Source organism: Pongo abelii, chromosome 11 (assembly GCF_028885655.2).
Source record: "Pongo abelii isolate AG06213 chromosome 11, NHGRI_mPonAbe1-v2.0_pri, whole genome shotgun sequence".
NCBI lineage: Eukaryota > Metazoa > Chordata > Mammalia > Primates > Hominidae > Pongo > Pongo abelii.
Window position 1 is genome coordinate 105067509 of NC_071996.2, and position 16372 is coordinate 105083880.

The window sequence follows — 16372 nt, forward strand, 5'->3', positions numbered from 1 at the left end:
ACTTGGACTAAATTCATGACAAGTTGCCTCACTCTGGGACCTGATTGTGCTATATTTGCAACCTGTTCTTTATAAAAAGAACGTTGAGTCATTCTTTTAAAAATTCATGCTGTTATACTGAAAGTGGAAAATTAAATATAAAGTTGTGGTTCTCCATTTCAGGGGAATCACATCATCAGTTCAAGTCCTTTCTGGAATTTTCCCATAGTCCATTCAGACTCAAGAAACCAATCAACCGTATAAATGCAAAGAAAAACAGAAAGTATCTGGTCTGTAGAAGCATAATTTTCTTTTTTGTTTAGACTGGAAGTAAGAAGTCTTCCACTTTCCCTGCTTCTACAGCTATCCCAAGTATTCCTACAGTTTGAGATGATGAGTCCTTTTTTAGGTACAGTGGTCAGTATACAGCAGTCCCCCTTTATCTGTGAGGGGCAAGGGATATGTTCCAAGACCTACAGTGGATGCCTGAAATCAAAGCTAGTACCGAACCTCTATATACACTGTGTTTTTTCCTATACATACATGCCTATGATAAAGTTTAATTTATACTGGGGACAATATGAGATTAATAACAAAAACTAATAATAAAATAGAACAATTGTAACAATATATCAGCATCACTAGTCTTGCGCTTTGAGGCCATTAGGTAAAATAAGGGTTATTGAACACAAGCGCCAAGATACAGTTGATCTGATAACCTAGAGGGCTACAAAGTAACTAATAAGAGGGAAGAATATACAGGATGAATAAGCTGGACAAAGGGATGATTCACATCCTGGGCAGGTTAGTGTGAGATTTTTATCACACTACTCAGGATGGCGTGCAATTTAAAACTTATGTGGTGTTTATTTCTGGAATTTTTCATTAAATATTTTCAAACTGTGGTTGACCACGGGTAACTGAAACCATGGAAAGCAGATCCACGGATTGGGGAGGACTACTGGAATGGCATTGTTTCACAAGCTAAGCCATTCTGTCACAAGGACACCTTGCAATGAGATTTCCTTACCTGCCTGTGCAATGTCTTTTTTTTTTTTTTTTTTCCACATCAAATGCTTTCCAGTAGATTTAGAATGTGGACCTACACATATGGAATCACTCAGCATTCTTGAGCATTCCATTTGTAGTTAAAAGAATTTTGATCCACAACCAGTAATCTTGTTTCAGGAGTGAAGTCCAGGATGTGGAGAAAGCCTGAATGAGAGGCAGGAATCTAGTATCAAGGCAAGGACCATGGAATTTAAGGCTAGAAACCTAAGCATATTATTCACAGGGTCCCAGGAATGGTCTTTTAAAGTCAGTAAAACTCAATAACTCACCAGTTTCGAACCTTACTCTTTATTAAAAACAATAGAAATGGAAGATAACACTGGAATTTGCAACATCAACTTCATTGTGAAAAGTAAGTACAAGTAAACAAATAGCATACTATTATGCAATAATAGTATGATATAAAGAAAGAACAGATAGGTATGTGTGTAAGGCTATAAAGGAGACCGAGATACCATGTGCCTGCAGTTCTGCTGACTGTCAGCAGACAGCGATCTCAGCATGTCAGTTTCAAGTTAGGGTACTCCAGGAAGAAGGAAGAAGTGTGACTTAAGAATTGGCCAGGCGCGGCGGCTCACACCTGTAATCTCAGCACTTTGGGAGGCTGAGGCAGGTGGATCACCTGAGGTCAGGAATTCGAGACCAGCCTGGCCAACATGGTGAAACTCCATCTTTACTAAAAATACAAAATTAGCCAGGTCTGGTGGCACGTGCCTGTAATTCTAGCTGCTTGGGAGGCTGAAGCAGGAGAATCACTTGAACCCGGGAGGTGGAGGTTGCAGTGAGCCAAGATCGCACCACTGCACTCCAGCCTGGGCAACAAGAGCGAAACTCTGTCTCAAAAAAAAAAAAAAAAAAAAAAAAAGAATTGTACTCTGCTGCTTTTATTTTTTACCAAAAGACATACCATCTTTTTACAAAGGATAATGTTACATGCCTCCTGATTAATGAACTAGCATCACTTATACCTGGTTTAGTTTATCTATTACTGGTTTATTCGAAATATAACAACTCATTTAAACTTCAGCCTTATAATTAGTAAGAAATGTGAGCACACTGACAGAGAGTTCATGCTCTTTTACAAATACAAATTATTAATGTCTCCTCATTAAATAAAATTTGTGAAATTTGGTATATAGTCTTTGGGGAGTTTTATAAATATTTTCTACTATTTGCTAGTTTATTTTATTATTTATTTATTTTGAGACAGGGTCTTGCTGTATTGCCCAGGCTGGAGTGCAGTGGTGAGATCTTAGCTCACTGCAACCTCCGCCTCCTGGGTTTAAGCGATTCTTGTGCCTCAGCCTCCCAAGTAGCTGGGATTTCAGCCACGTGCCACCACACCCAGCTAATTTTTGTATTTTTAGTAGAGATGGGGTTTCACCATGTTGGCCAGGCTGGTCTCGAACTCCTGACCTCAGGTGATCCACTTGCTTCGGCCTCCCAAAGTGCTGGGACTACAGGCATGAGCCACCACGCCTGGCCTATTTGCTAGTTTAATAACCTTGGGGGAAAGTTACTTAAACTCCCTGAACTCAGTTCCCTCAATGATTAAGTGTGGTTAATAATGGTACCTACCTCACTGTCATGGCATTGTAAGGGTTAATCTCTGCCTGCATGGAGCCTGGCACAGAGCAAGCAGGGACATGGTAACTGTTGCTATGATGATGATGATGATTGCTGTATTTTTATTGAAAGCCTCCACCACCCTTGATGAAAATAGCCATGAATATAAAAAAGGAAATACATTATTAAGATGTATAGATTTTGTATAAAGTTGTTTTTTTAATACTGTTATTTTTCTACATTTTTATTCAGAAGTCTTAAATACACAGAAATGAACCTCCATATAGTTATCACTCAGTTTAAACGATGATCAATATTTTTACCACTTTTGTATTTTCTACCCCCAGCATTATATGTCTGTAATATTTTAAAGGAAACCTGGAAATTATGCCATTCTACCTATAAATACTCTAATGGACATCTCTAATGGCAGGATTGTTTTTAAAACATAATCATCATGTAAAATTTAAAATAAATTCTTAAAATCATCTAATACCATATTTGAATTTCAATACTTCTTTCAGGAATGTCATTTTACAGTTAATTTGTTCAAATCAGGATCCAAACAATATCTACACATTGCATTTGTTATCTTTTGTCTTTTTTTTTTTTTTTTTTTTTGAGACAGGATCTTGCTCTGTCACCCAGTCTGTCACCCAGTCTGAAGTGCTGTGGCACAACCATGGCTTACTGCAGCCTTGACCTCCTGAACTCAAGCAATTCTCCCACCTCAGCCTTCCCAGTTGCTAGGACCACAGGTGCGTGCCACCACATCTGGCTAATTTTTTCAGTTTTTGTAGAGATGGGGTCTCACTATATTACCCAGGCTGGTCTTGAACTCCTAGATCAAGCAATTGTCCCGCTTCGACCTCTCAAAGTGTTGGGATTACAGGCATGAGCCGCTGGGCCTGGCCCTTAAGTCTTTTAAATTCTCTTCATTTTCTTCTTATTTAATGCCATTGATTTGTTAGAGAAATCTGTTAGAGATTTTTGTCCTTCCTGATTTGCCTATTTGATTCCTTGTGGTGTTATTTAACTTCTGTATCCTCCATGTTTCTTGTAATTTGGTTTTAGAGCTAGAAACTTTATTAGATTCTGGTTTAATTGTTTTCTTTAGTCAAAAATACATCACAGGTGGAGCTATATGTCCCGTTCCATCATTACAGGAGGCACATAGTATCTGGATGTCCCAAATTTAGTGAAGCTAAGACTAATCAGTGGGCTCAGATGGTGTCAGCCTGGCCCCTTCATTGCAAAGTTCCTCATCAATCCTCCACCTAATGATTTTAGCATCCATTAATGATTGTTTTCTTAGATCATTGCATTAGAGATTCCATGATAGTGATATTTCTATTTCTATCCCTTCTTCTGCATTTATTAGCTAGAATTCTCCCATAAGGAAAAAATTTTCCCTCATTAAGTATTTTATAATCTTGAAAAAATAATTTATATAGAAAATACCAAAATACTTGACTTTTCTCCTTTATTAATATTCAGAGTAATAAGTTTGTAAACTAGAAACCTTCAAGTGACCACTTTTGTTTAGAATTACTGTAAAGTTATAGATTTTACGCATTCCCTGTTTTTCAATCCATTGCAGTCATTATTCTTTTTGCTACTCAAATTGCCCAATCTTAAACCAATGGGAGTCCCTTTCAGGTTGGCTTTCATATCCTTTTGACAGGACTCCAACTGGCTTAAGATGAGCCTAGGACATCTTTCTTGATAACTTCCTTGTTTTCTGGCAAGAAAGACATCCCAGGCTCATTTGTTGAGTTCATACTCCAGACCTGGAATCTGGAATCCACCATTTCTCCACAGATGTTTAGCTCTTTCTTTTTAGTGGAAAATGGTGTTAAGAGACCAAAATTGGAGCAGTAGGGCTGCTCATAGCTATTGAGTTGTCATTGCTTCTAGGTCTTTTTGGTTGACAGAGATTTTTTTAAACAAATAAAAACCGTAAGTTTTTATTTCCAAGTCAAATTTAAGATCACATAATTTTTACTTGATTTCTTTGATTTGATATTTATGTCTATTTTCTCTCACGCTGAAAAGTTTGGTTTCCAATGGCATTAGCATAATTGCTCACTAGTTTTAACCTAAGATATGCCTATAATAATGATGGGGTTCAGAATATGCTACCCCCAAGTATGGCACCTTGGTATTTGAGAAAACAGCAGAAGCAGGAAAGTCATTCTCGTCTTCCCATCTTCCTCTCATCCCTTCTCTGTTAAAGCAGGTCATAAAATCTAGCTGACTTCCCTCTACAGTAGGTCATAAGACCTCAACTCCAGAGATAAGTTTCCTATACCCTGTAAAAAGGAATATCATTATCCTTGAAGACACAGAGACACCAAGAATAATCTGAACAAACAGGTCTCGCTAAGTTCTCCCCAGTTTCTTACCATTAGATCAGACCCTTTTGTCCTCCAATCATGTTTCTTCACAATTATCTACTTTTCTTCATCAAGCTTAGCATAAAAATACAGATTTCCCTGTTTGTTTGGGTCTTCATTTCTGAAGGCTCCTGTGTTGTGTAAACTTGCATTAAATAAATTTGTGTGCTTTTCTCTTGTTAATCTGTCTATTGGTATATGGATGTCATCCATGAACCTAGAGATGGGTGAGAAATCTTTTTTCCTCTACAAAGATTTAAAATACTAGTAATAATATTGCTGCTATTGGTAAGATTACTACTACACTTTTTTTATTTGTTATTTTTATTTTTGGGGATGGGGTCTCACCATGTTACCCAGGCTGGTCTCCAACTCCTGGGCTCAAGCAATCCTCTTACCTTGGCCTCCCAGAATGTCAAGATTACAGGTGTGAGCCACCATGCCTGGCCCTGACTATACTTTATTTCCCTTCATTTCTTTGCCACCAAATATTGTTCTGCATTTTGCTTTTTTAACTTAACGATATATTTTGGTCATCACTCCATGTCATTATATATAGATCTCCTTTCTTTTAACAGCTGCATATTACTCCATTGTGTGGACATATATGAATTATTTTCAATGTTTATAACATAGATTTTACATTATTTCTCATATTATCTGTTGAATGCTGTGATAATCAACGTATTCCAGAAATGTTATATTTGGCTAAATTTAATAAAGATAGAATGCAAAGATTGGAAAAAAATGGCAACTCTTAACTAAGCATAGTAGTTTGAATTCACACCACTTGAGAAAGGAAAAAGAACTCCAAAAATGTGGTAGGTGGAGAAGCTAGCCTGAAATGATCAGTAACCTAAAATGTTTACCGCCAATTTAAAAAGTGGCTACCATTTGTCTTAACACAAATTCCCTGAAAACAGAGCCTGAAGCAAAAGGGGTGGGGTTGTAGGGGCAGTTTGTGCAATCCTAGGGAAGTAGAAGTGAGGAGAAGGAGAGAGCAAATATTAGGATTATTAGGTTGGTGCAAGAGTAATTGCGGTTTTTGCCATTGAAAGTAATGGCAAAACTGTAATTACTTTTGCATCAACCTTATAAATGGAAGATTTTTTTCCCTTTCTTTTTTTTCTTTCTTTCATCTTTCATCTCTCTCTCTCTTTTTTTTTTTTTGAGACAGGGTCTCACTCTTTTGCCCAGGATGGAGTGCGTGATGCAGTCATAGCTCGCTGCAACCTCAAACTCCCAGGCTCAAGTGACACTCCTCAAATGGAGCATGTTTCTGAGCTGATCGAAGCTCCACAACATCTCTGGTTTCCCAATGGTGGAAGCGCACTCCACGGAACTTCCTGCAGTTCTGGATTGTATCACCTGGCCCTCGCAAGCAGTTGCTAGAGAAGCCTGAGCCTCTCTGGCTCTTGGTCTATTTAGGCTGGTGGGCAAGCACAAGGGTTTCTCCTGGTCAGTCAGCTTCATGTGTTGGGGCTCTTTGTCCTATGACGGGGAGAGGTAGCAGCAACAATGAGTGTGCTTCAAGACCCCAGAAATGGCCTCTGTTGCTATGATGGCAACCAGGCTGCTAAAGGAGGTGCAGCCAAGCCAATCTGGAGTGGTTCACAAGCTGAGCCTAATGCACAATGCTAAATGAAATCATCTAAGTCCTTTGTCCTTCAGAAATCTTTCAGAACAAAAGCTATTTCTGACACAGCAAGAAAACATCTTAAGAAGTCATCAGATATTTTCCCTTGGCTTTAAACAAGACTATAAGGCCAGTGTGGTTGCATATACCTGTAGTTTCAGCTATTTGGGAGGCAGGGGTGGGAGGATTGCTTGAGCCCAGGAGTTCTAGGCAGGTACGCGGTGCATGCCTGTGAATAGCTTCTGCACTCCAGCCTGAGCAAGAAAGCAAGACCCTGTCTCTGGAAGAAAAAAAAAAAAGTAGCTAATTCTAGTATTTAAACATAGCAATTTACACCTTTAATAATCAGGCTATAGGCCAATGCTGTGGCTCACGCGTGTATTCCCAGCACTTTGGGAGGCAGGAGGATCACTTGAGCTCAGGAGTTGGAGACAAGCCTACGCAACATAGTGAAACCTCTGTCTGTACAAATAATAAAATTTTCCAGGCATGGTGGCGTGCACACCCAGTTCCAGCTATTTGGGAGGCTGAGGTAGGAGGAATGCTTGAAGCCAGGAGTTGAAGACAAGCCTGGGCAACATAGTGAGACCCTGTGTCTATGAAAAATAATTAGCTGGTTGTCTTGGCACAGGCCTGCAGCTAGCTACTCAGAAGACTGAGGTGGGAGGATCAATGAGCCCAGGAGGCTGAGGCTGCAGTGAACGGTGATCGCCCAGCTGGATTCCAGCCTGGAAGACAGAGGGAGACCCTGTTTCCAAAAATAAAATGCAAGAAAAGACATCATAAACTTGACCTGGGACGTAACTTTTATGTGACGAAATTCACAATCTTTTAGGAAGAAATTAGCATTTCTGATAAAATGTATTATAATTATATTATTATAAATTCAAATGGAATTAAATATTCTGAGAAACTAGCTTCTCACTCTCTCAGTTGTCAGTCAAAACTTTAATGGTCTTTGGCCGGGTGCGGTGGCTCACACCTGTAATCCCAGCACTTTGGGAGGCCAAGGTGGACAGATCCCAAGGTCAGGAGATCGAGACCATTCTGGCTAATACGGTGAAACCTCGTCTCTACTAAAAATACAAAAAATTAGCCGGGTGCGGTGCCAGACACCTGTAGTCCCAGCTGCTCAGGAGGCTGAGGCAGGAGAATGGCGTGAACCCGGGAGGCGGAGCTTGCAGTGAGCTGAGATTGCGCCACTGCACTCCAGCCTGGGTGACAGTGCGAGACTCCGTCTCACAAAAAAAAAAAAAAAAGTTGAGCCAAGTAGTCTTCCTTTTCTTCTTCTTTTTTTTTTTTTTTTTCAAAAAATATCTCTAGATTGAATCTTGGAATTGGCTTAAGTCTCTTCTCTTGTGGCAATTTTGAAATGAAAAAATACATGCTCATAATTAAATTACCTGAACATTTTAAAAAACCATCATGAGGTTCAAATATCAAATATTCATAAATATTGTTGTGATAATAGACATGACTCTTATTTTTTCCCTTAATAATGATTGTTTATATATCCTCCATTCTGTCTCACTCTATGATTAGTACATTATAGTGGCAATAATCTTAGGAATCTAACAGAGAAAAATGTTGCATTTGAAGACTACAGACTGCAAACCAATTTAAGCCAGATTCCTTGACATGTCGTGCTATTAATATAGTAGTTTACATATAGTAAACATTAATTACATATATGTGGAAGGAAGCAAGCAAGAAAGGAAGAAAGCATTTCATTCAAACTCCTCTCTCTCCATCACCATTGGCTAATATCATCATTTGTACAGTTAAGAACAACATAGGTGCTCAGCACATAGTTTTTGAATAAATGAATGAATGGCAACCCTTCTAAGACTATTGGGTACACTATTGTTTGAAGGCAAAGAGATGCAGTAGATATCTTCAACATTTTTCCTGTTTTATGATTCTGTGGTTTCTTTGACTACTAAAAGTTAGCTAGGTAGCAAATTTGTTTTAAAGTCTGAAAACCAAAATGCTTTCAGATAAAAGGTAGGGAGAAAAATACTCCTCAACATGTCCACTTTAGCACCAGGAAAACCTAATATCAATATCACTATCAATGATATCATATAAATATCATTACATAGATAAGCAATGTCAATCCCTAAAAACTATGTATACCAATAGCACTAACTTGTGGCCAGAACAAGAACCTTAACTGTGCCAAATTTTATTCTATTCAATAGCAGCTGCCTCGTTTTCAGTTGTGCACATCTGAATGCAAGCAATCCCTGTCTGATGTGGAGTTTCTTGCACTGATAAGGAAAAACTGCTGAAGTTGTGAGGCTGCTCCAGGCAGAGCCGTCATATGAGTCATATGAAAGCTCCACGCTGCTGACCTCTGGCAAAAAGGGAGAGAACGAGGATAGGAGAGGCAGTGGGGGAAAGGTTCAAGTGCGGGTTTTCTCCTTGAACCTAGAAGATTATGGGTCAAGAGCTGTGTGCAAAGACTGTACAGCCTGGATGCAGCTGCTATCGTTGTTCAGAGGGAGGCGAGGCACACAGCTGTCGGAGGAGTCAGCCTGAGACCATGGAGGCTGCGTTCAAGGTATTTGTATCCCAGGAGGAGAGCATCTTTCTCTATTGATAAACCAAGGAGTTCAGACACTCCCTTTTTGTAGCGGGGTCTGATTCTTCTGCGGTAGGTCTAAACCAATAAAATGAAAATTCTATTAAAGTCACAGAAAATTTATGGCTGTAGTTATCAAATTTGGGGAATTTCTTGTAAACCAAAAGGGAAAAATAATCCTTGGCTTTGGGCTGCACGAAACTCACTTGGCTTGAAGTCGAGAAAGTAGCTCTCTCAAAATCTCTAAGGTCCTAAATTACAGAGCTGAAACTTAAAAGGCAAGCTGCAGTATTAGTTGGTATGCTATGGATTCGAAACTTTAGTAATTAGTTCATGATTATTAGCAATGCCATAGATTATTCCCCTACAGCAATAAATTAAGTGGACATGAAAAAAAATAAAAAGCCAGACTTAAACAGAAAAAAGTTGGAAAACATCCATCAAAGAGATTTAGGTTAACCTAAATGTTAAAGACACATTTTTAGGTGAAGAAAGAATCTAGTATTTCAGGAGTTGATACCATTATGGTCTTTTTCAGGGATCTTTCAAGAAAAGTGCCTTTGGGGGTACAGGAAGCTTAGAAAACATTTGAAGAGTGAAAATGAGGCAAATAAAGAAAAAATGGTTTTACCAGGCACTGAATCTTTACTTTGCATAAATTTTATTTCTGCTCTTTCTTTTTTCTCTAGCTAACAGACCTAAAAGAAGCATCATGTTCCATGACTTCATTTCGCCCCAGGGGACTTCAAGCTGTCCGTGCCCAGAAGTTTAAGAGTAAAAGGCCACGGAGTAACAGTGATTCTTTTCAGGAAGAGGATCTGAGGCAGGGTTTTCAGTGGGTGAGTGAGCAGCTGATGTTGATCAAGAAGAATTTAATGTGTGCTTGTCTAGGGAGGCCGGCCCTTACTTCCAGGGCAATTACTGAGCGAGCCTTCCCAAGTCTGCTCTGGCAATGCTGTCTAATTTCCCTGGGGAAAAAAAGTCAACACTGAAAAAAAGTGCTCTTTCTCTCTTCCCTTTCACCCGCTCCTTTTCCCCATTCCCCTAGAGCAGAGGAAGAGCCTTCCTTTTGGGGCAGCCTCATCTTACTTGAACTTGGAGAAGCTGGGTGAAGGCTCTTATGCTACAGTTTACAAGGGGATTAGCAGGTGAGTGACACAAAGCTGGGAGAGACTTTAGAGATGAGGGTCCCGCCCCCCCAATTTCACATTATAAAGCCAGGTGAGACATCATAGAAGTTCATAGCATTCAGGACCTGTGCAAGACACCATGGTCGATGGGGAGAGAGACATGTTGACTTAAACAGGCTTGAAAGAAAAACAAACCTGCCCTGCCCTAATTAAAATCAGCCCACTTAAATGTTTATCAGCCTTTCCCTTCTTCCATTCAATTCAGAGAATTCAAAGAAAATAGACGTTCTCACTACTGACCCAAAGAACAATTACCACTCTTCAGGCTGGTGGGAGGCACAGTTGGTAAAGCGTCTCTAACAGGTTTTTTATATCCCTCCCTAAATCACAATGACAGAGGTTTGTAATGGCAACCTGGAATTTGCTGCTTCATTCCTCCACCTGGCCTTTATAGAAGAAACTGAAGTTGGTTTCTGCAAATTATGGTACATGCAAAAGATGACAAATCCTAGATTTTTTATACTTGCAAAATACACAAAATGTCTGGAGAATAAAAATACTGCTTATCCAAAAGCTAAGTACTAATTTTGGTAAACAACCAACTTTGTTAAATATATGTAAAAGATCCATCAATTCCCCTTTTAGTCAAGGTGGGAAAGTTGGAAGGTCACTTTTTTCTTTATGTTACTCCAATAGAGAGAAAAGTAATGGCTCAATAGTGGTTAAATATTAATTTTAAAAATATAGCTGATCCGAGCACAGCGGTGTTTACAACTACTTGATCACAACCAGTTACAGATTTCTTTGTTCCTTCTCCACTCCCACTGCTTCACTTAACTGGCCAAAAACAAAAAAAGAAAAAAGAAAAATTGTATATAACTACTACACGACTAAATATTTATTATTTATCTTAGTATTTATGCTGTTATTATTATTTTTACTTGTTAAAACAGGATTGTAGGGGACATACAATTTTATTTTATTTTATTATTTATCTATTTATTTATTTTGGAATGGAATCTCTGTCACCCAGGCTGGAGTGCAGTGGTGTGATCTCAGATCACTGCAACCTCTGCCTCCTGGGTTCAAGCAACTCTCCTGCCCCTGGCCCTTTATACTTTCTTAATCTGTTTTAGTCATGGTGTACATTAACTTTTTTTAATGCTGAGAACATCTGCAATAAAGGACCACATTTTATTTTATTCTAAGGTTCCTCATATCAATTTGGCCATGGTAGCTGTTTCAAGGTTGCTCAGAACGGGGGCACCCTGGAACATACTTGGATACGTGGGCACCATGGACACTTCTGATCTTCTCTTCTGAGTTCTGACTTTGATTGTTCTGCACAAACAGACCTTTCCAGCCCAAAGTTTACACAGAATTCACTTATCTTTTCTTCTAGTTACTGTATATTTTCTTTTTCATTTAACTCTTTCATCTACTGGGAATTTATATTGTATATTCACAATCATCCCAGCTCCATTTATTAGATTTTCTTTTCTCTGATGGTTTGAAATGCTGCCATGATTATATATTAGATCTCACGAATATTTGAAATTCTTTCTGTTCTAATCTTTTAAAAATCATGTTTCCTTAATCTATCTTTTCTTATATTTGTGCTGCATGATTTTAATTATTGTTGCTTTAGGCTGTTTTTAGAATATATCAAAACTCTAAGTTAGATATTATTGACATCTTTGCATTATTAGATTTTCTAATACAAATAGCCTGTAAATATCTAATACAACAGTCTCTGGACGGTCATTGTTCAAGACCCTATAGAATCCCTACCCTCCATTCCCCAGCACACACTCAGCACCTCCCTGTCCTCATCTCCTTCCCCTCTCCTGCTTCAATGCCAGACTGCTCCTGCCTCAGTTAAGGACTTTTAACTTGCTGTTCCCTCTGCCTGGAGCTGCCTTCCACTGTTCATGCACACAGCTGACTCCTCCCCTCCGTCAGATTCCCGGTTCAAGTGTTACCTTATTTATAAAACTGTAGTCCCCGCTACTCAGGAGGCTGAGGCAGGAGAATCACTTGAACTTTGGAGGCAGAGGTTGCAGTGAGCTGAGATCGGCACCACTGCACTCCAGCCTGGGCGAGAGTGACACTGTTTCAAAAAAAAAAAAAAAAAAGCATTTTCTCTTATAAACATATTTGCCAAAAAACTTTTTGCAGGGTTTGGGGGAGAATTTCACAGAACCATGTTCTGAGGAAAATACTTACATCATAAAACTTTAAAACAAAATTTCAAAGACATGATAAGGCAAACAAAAGAAACTGGGGAAAAGTATATGCAAAATAGTTCAATAAAAAGGTGGGCAAATCGGCAAATCACAAGAAAAACAGAAAAGATACATAAACTTATGAAAGTCAGTTTCACATATGGTTAAAGAAATACAAATTAAAATGTGATAAACCTTTTTACCTTTCAAATAGGCCAAAAAAATGAAGATGAAAGCGAAAAGCCAACCCACATGATAGGGCTATGTCAGAGGGACACAGGAGCCAACTGAAAGAGCTTCCAAAGGACAAAGCTGCAAAAATTTGAGCAACCAAAAAAAGTGATATTAAATTATAACCCAAAGTATAAAATAAATATCTATGAGTCCATACTGATATAAATAAATGATTCAATACATTAACAAACACAAGAGAAGAAACAAATCTCTCATGCCAAATAAATACAAATAATTTATGTAGATAATATACCTTCAAAGAGGTACAGCATAACTCTCCACTCCTTAAGTGTGGGTCATTCATAGTGGCATTTCTCTAAAAGTACAGTATGAAAAAGGGGGAGAAAGAGTAACTTTAGAGTAGAGAAACCTGACCAACACTATCTCAGACAGGTGACTAAGGTCAACATCAAAAGTCATAAATCATGATGATGGTATGCATTCTTTTTTTTTTTTTTTTTCAGATGGAGTCTTACTCTGTCACCCAGGCTGGGGTGCAGTGGCACAATCTCAGCTCACTGCAACCTCCTGCTCCCGGGTTCAAGCGATTCTCCTCTCTCAGCCTCCTGAGTAGCTGGGATCACAGGCGCGTGCCACCATACCCAGCTAATTTTTCTGTATTTTAGTAGAGACAGGGTTTCACCATGTTGCCCAGGCTGGTCTCAAACTCCTGAGCTCAGGCAATCCACCCGCCTCAACCTCCCAAAGTGCTAGGATTACAGGCGTGAGCCACCGCACCTAGCTGATGGAATGCACTCTTAATATGATATGATAAAGATGGTACTTTACCTCCCCCAAATCCATAACCCAGTCTAATCATAAGAGAAATATCAGAAAAGTTCCAAAAGAGGGGAGTCCTACCCAATACTTGACTAGTACTCCTCAAAACTGTCAAGGTCATCAAAAACAAAGAAAGTCTGGGAAACTGTCATAGTCAAGAGGAGCCTAAGAAGATAGGACAGCTAAATATAATCCTGAATGAGATCCTGGACCAAAAAAAAAGACATTAGGTAAAAACTAAACAAATCTTAATAAACTATGGGCTTTAGTTAGTAATAATGTGCCAATATTTGTTCATTAATTATAACAAATGTATCATATTAATGTGGATGTTAACAATAGAGGAAACTAGATGGGAGATACATGGGAACTTTCTGTACTGCATTCTCAATTTTTCTGTAAATCTAGAACTGTTCTAAAAAGTGAAGCCCAAAAGCCCCCAAAACAAAACCTGCCCCATGTTGGTGAGGGAGCGCGAGAATGGCCATTTGCATGACCAGTTAGTGTACCATTACTCCATGGGACAGTTTGGGAACACGAGTGCAAATCAATAAAAACAAGTGCATTGTGTACCCTTTGTTTCAGCAATTCTGCCACTACTTTAAGGAAGTAATTGGGGTTTTGTGAAAAGATTTGTCAACAAGTATGATCATCACAGTATTTTTATAATAGCCCAAAGCTAGAAACAATGGAAAGGCATTTTAAATTGGCTAAATACAGTGTAGTACATTTATATGATGAATTTTTTTTTTTTTTTTTTTTTTTTTTGAGATGGAGTCTCGCTCTGTCGCCCGGGCTGGAGTGCAGTGGCACGATCTTGGCTCACTGCAAGCTCTGCCTCCCAGGTTCACGCCATTCTCCTGTCTCAGCCTTCCGAGTAGCTGGGACTACAGGTGCCCACCACCACACCCGGCTAATTTTTTGTATTTTTAGTAGAGACGGGGTTTCACTGTGTTAGGCAGGTTGGTCTCAATCTCCTGACCTCGTGATCCACCGGCCTTGGCCTCCCAAAGTGCTGGGATTACAGGTGTGAGCCACCGCGCCCAGCCTGATGAAATGTTAAATCTTTATTAAATATCGGATTGTACAAGAATGAACTATAAGAGAAAAGTTACATGGAGGAAAAAAGGTTACTGACAATATGATTTTAATCCCACTGTATTAAAAACAATGGATTTATACCTGCATTAAAATCTTCTCTATTCTCAGCACTTAGCTGATATCATGAATAAAATGATGAATGAGGGGAGAGTAGGAGGAAATGAAGAGAGAGAGAGAGATAATGGTGTGGCCTGGGAAGATCAGGTAGCACTTAGAAGCCCACTGCAAGAATTTGGCTTTTATTCTAAGTAACGCATGGAGATATGGTGGCTTTTGAACAGAAAAATGACTTGTCCTGATTGTCACTTGAAAAGTATGCCTCCAACTACTCTGCTGAGAGTAAATAGTAGGAGTGCAAGTGTCTCAGCAGGGAAACTGTTAGAAGACTACTACAAGGCTGGGCATGGTGGCTCGCGTCTGTAATCCCAGCACTTTGGGAGCCTGAGGTGGGCAGATCACCTGAGGTCAGGAGTTCGAGACCAGCCTGGCCAAAATGGCAAAACCCCATCTCTAATAAAAATACAAAAATTAGCCAAGTGTGGTGGGGGTCCCCTGTAATCCCAGCTACTTGGGAGGCTGAGGCAGGAGAATTGCTTGAACCCGGGAGGCGGAGGTTGCAGTGAGCCAAGATCGTGCCACTGTACTCCAGCCTGGGCAGCAGAGTGAGATTCTGTCTCAAAACAAAGAAACAAACAAACAAAAAAACAAACAAAAAAAACACACTACAATAAGTCAGATGAAAAATAATAATAAGCTCCAAATTTTCTATAATGGACATATATATATCACTTTACTAAACAGGGAAAATGCTTTGGAATATATATGTTATATATGTATTGATACATGTTAAACTTTTTATTTTGAGAAAATTATAGATTTATATGCTAGAATATATTTTGAAGTGAAAGTGCTTTTGTTAAGCCATCTTTGGTATAAATTGCTGCTTTGAACCACCTCAATAAGTGTGAGCCCCTCAATCCCTCTCTTCTAGAATAAATGGACAACTAGTGGCTTTAAAAGTCATCAGCATGAATGCAGAGGAAGGAGTCCCATTTACAGCTATCCGAGAAGGTAAGAACAGCAGAAATGGACCCAATAGATCTGTTTTGAGTCCTTGATTTGGTAAAAAATGTATTGCATTGATCCATTCAGCATCTAGTTCTGATTCTTCTGGAATACTATAATTACATTTTTATTTTTCATACAAGTTTTTCAAGAGCCTTTACACTGCTATTTTATTACTTAATTTTGAGGAAATTGAGATTTAAAACTATTATATCACTTGACTGAAACTATGAATTCACTGAGCAATTACTAATACTTTCCATGTGTTTGGCCTCATGCTAGGTGCTAAGGCTATACCTATATAACCTCAGAAAATTCCTATAAAAGAGAAAATATATAATCACACAAATTCTTACTGGGAAATTTGCCTGAACATAACATGTTGTTAGCTAGCACTTGGAGATTCTCCAGAAGGCATGCATGTTTAGTGTTCTGCCTGTATTTTCTCTGTGCCCTGGACAGTACAGCAAATGGGTGAGGAACCTGGTGTCAAATGGACTTGGGTTTGCAGCACAGGTCCACCAATCACTAGTGGTATGATGCTGGGTAGGTTACTTCACCTATTTATTACTCAGTTTATTGCAGAAAGAGGATAATAGTAGTAC

The 16372-nt window shown here is 39.0% G+C and overlaps 1 protein-coding gene across 2 annotated transcripts in view; it reads left to right on the top strand.

Annotated features, from left to right (window-relative positions):
• The window catches only part of CDK15 (cyclin dependent kinase 15), a 135577-nt gene that overhangs the window by 36217 nt on the left and 82988 nt on the right, over positions 1 to 16372 (top strand). Inside the window, exons 1-6 of one of the 2 annotated variants that reach the window (XM_063712965.1) lie at positions 1228 to 1402; positions 3245 to 3374; positions 8850 to 9211; positions 9922 to 10071; positions 10286 to 10380; positions 15694 to 15773. In XM_063712965.1, coding sequence (XP_063569035.1) covers positions 9089 to 9211; positions 9922 to 10071; positions 10286 to 10380; positions 15694 to 15773 — 448 coding nt within the window. In that variant the 5' untranslated portion in view covers positions 1228 to 1402; positions 3245 to 3374; positions 8850 to 9088. Of the gene's footprint in view, positions 1 to 1227; positions 1403 to 3244; positions 3375 to 8849; positions 9212 to 9921; positions 10072 to 10285; positions 10381 to 15693; positions 15774 to 16372 lie in introns of those variants that run through there. The other variant, XM_024243736.3, reaches the window with a different exon arrangement.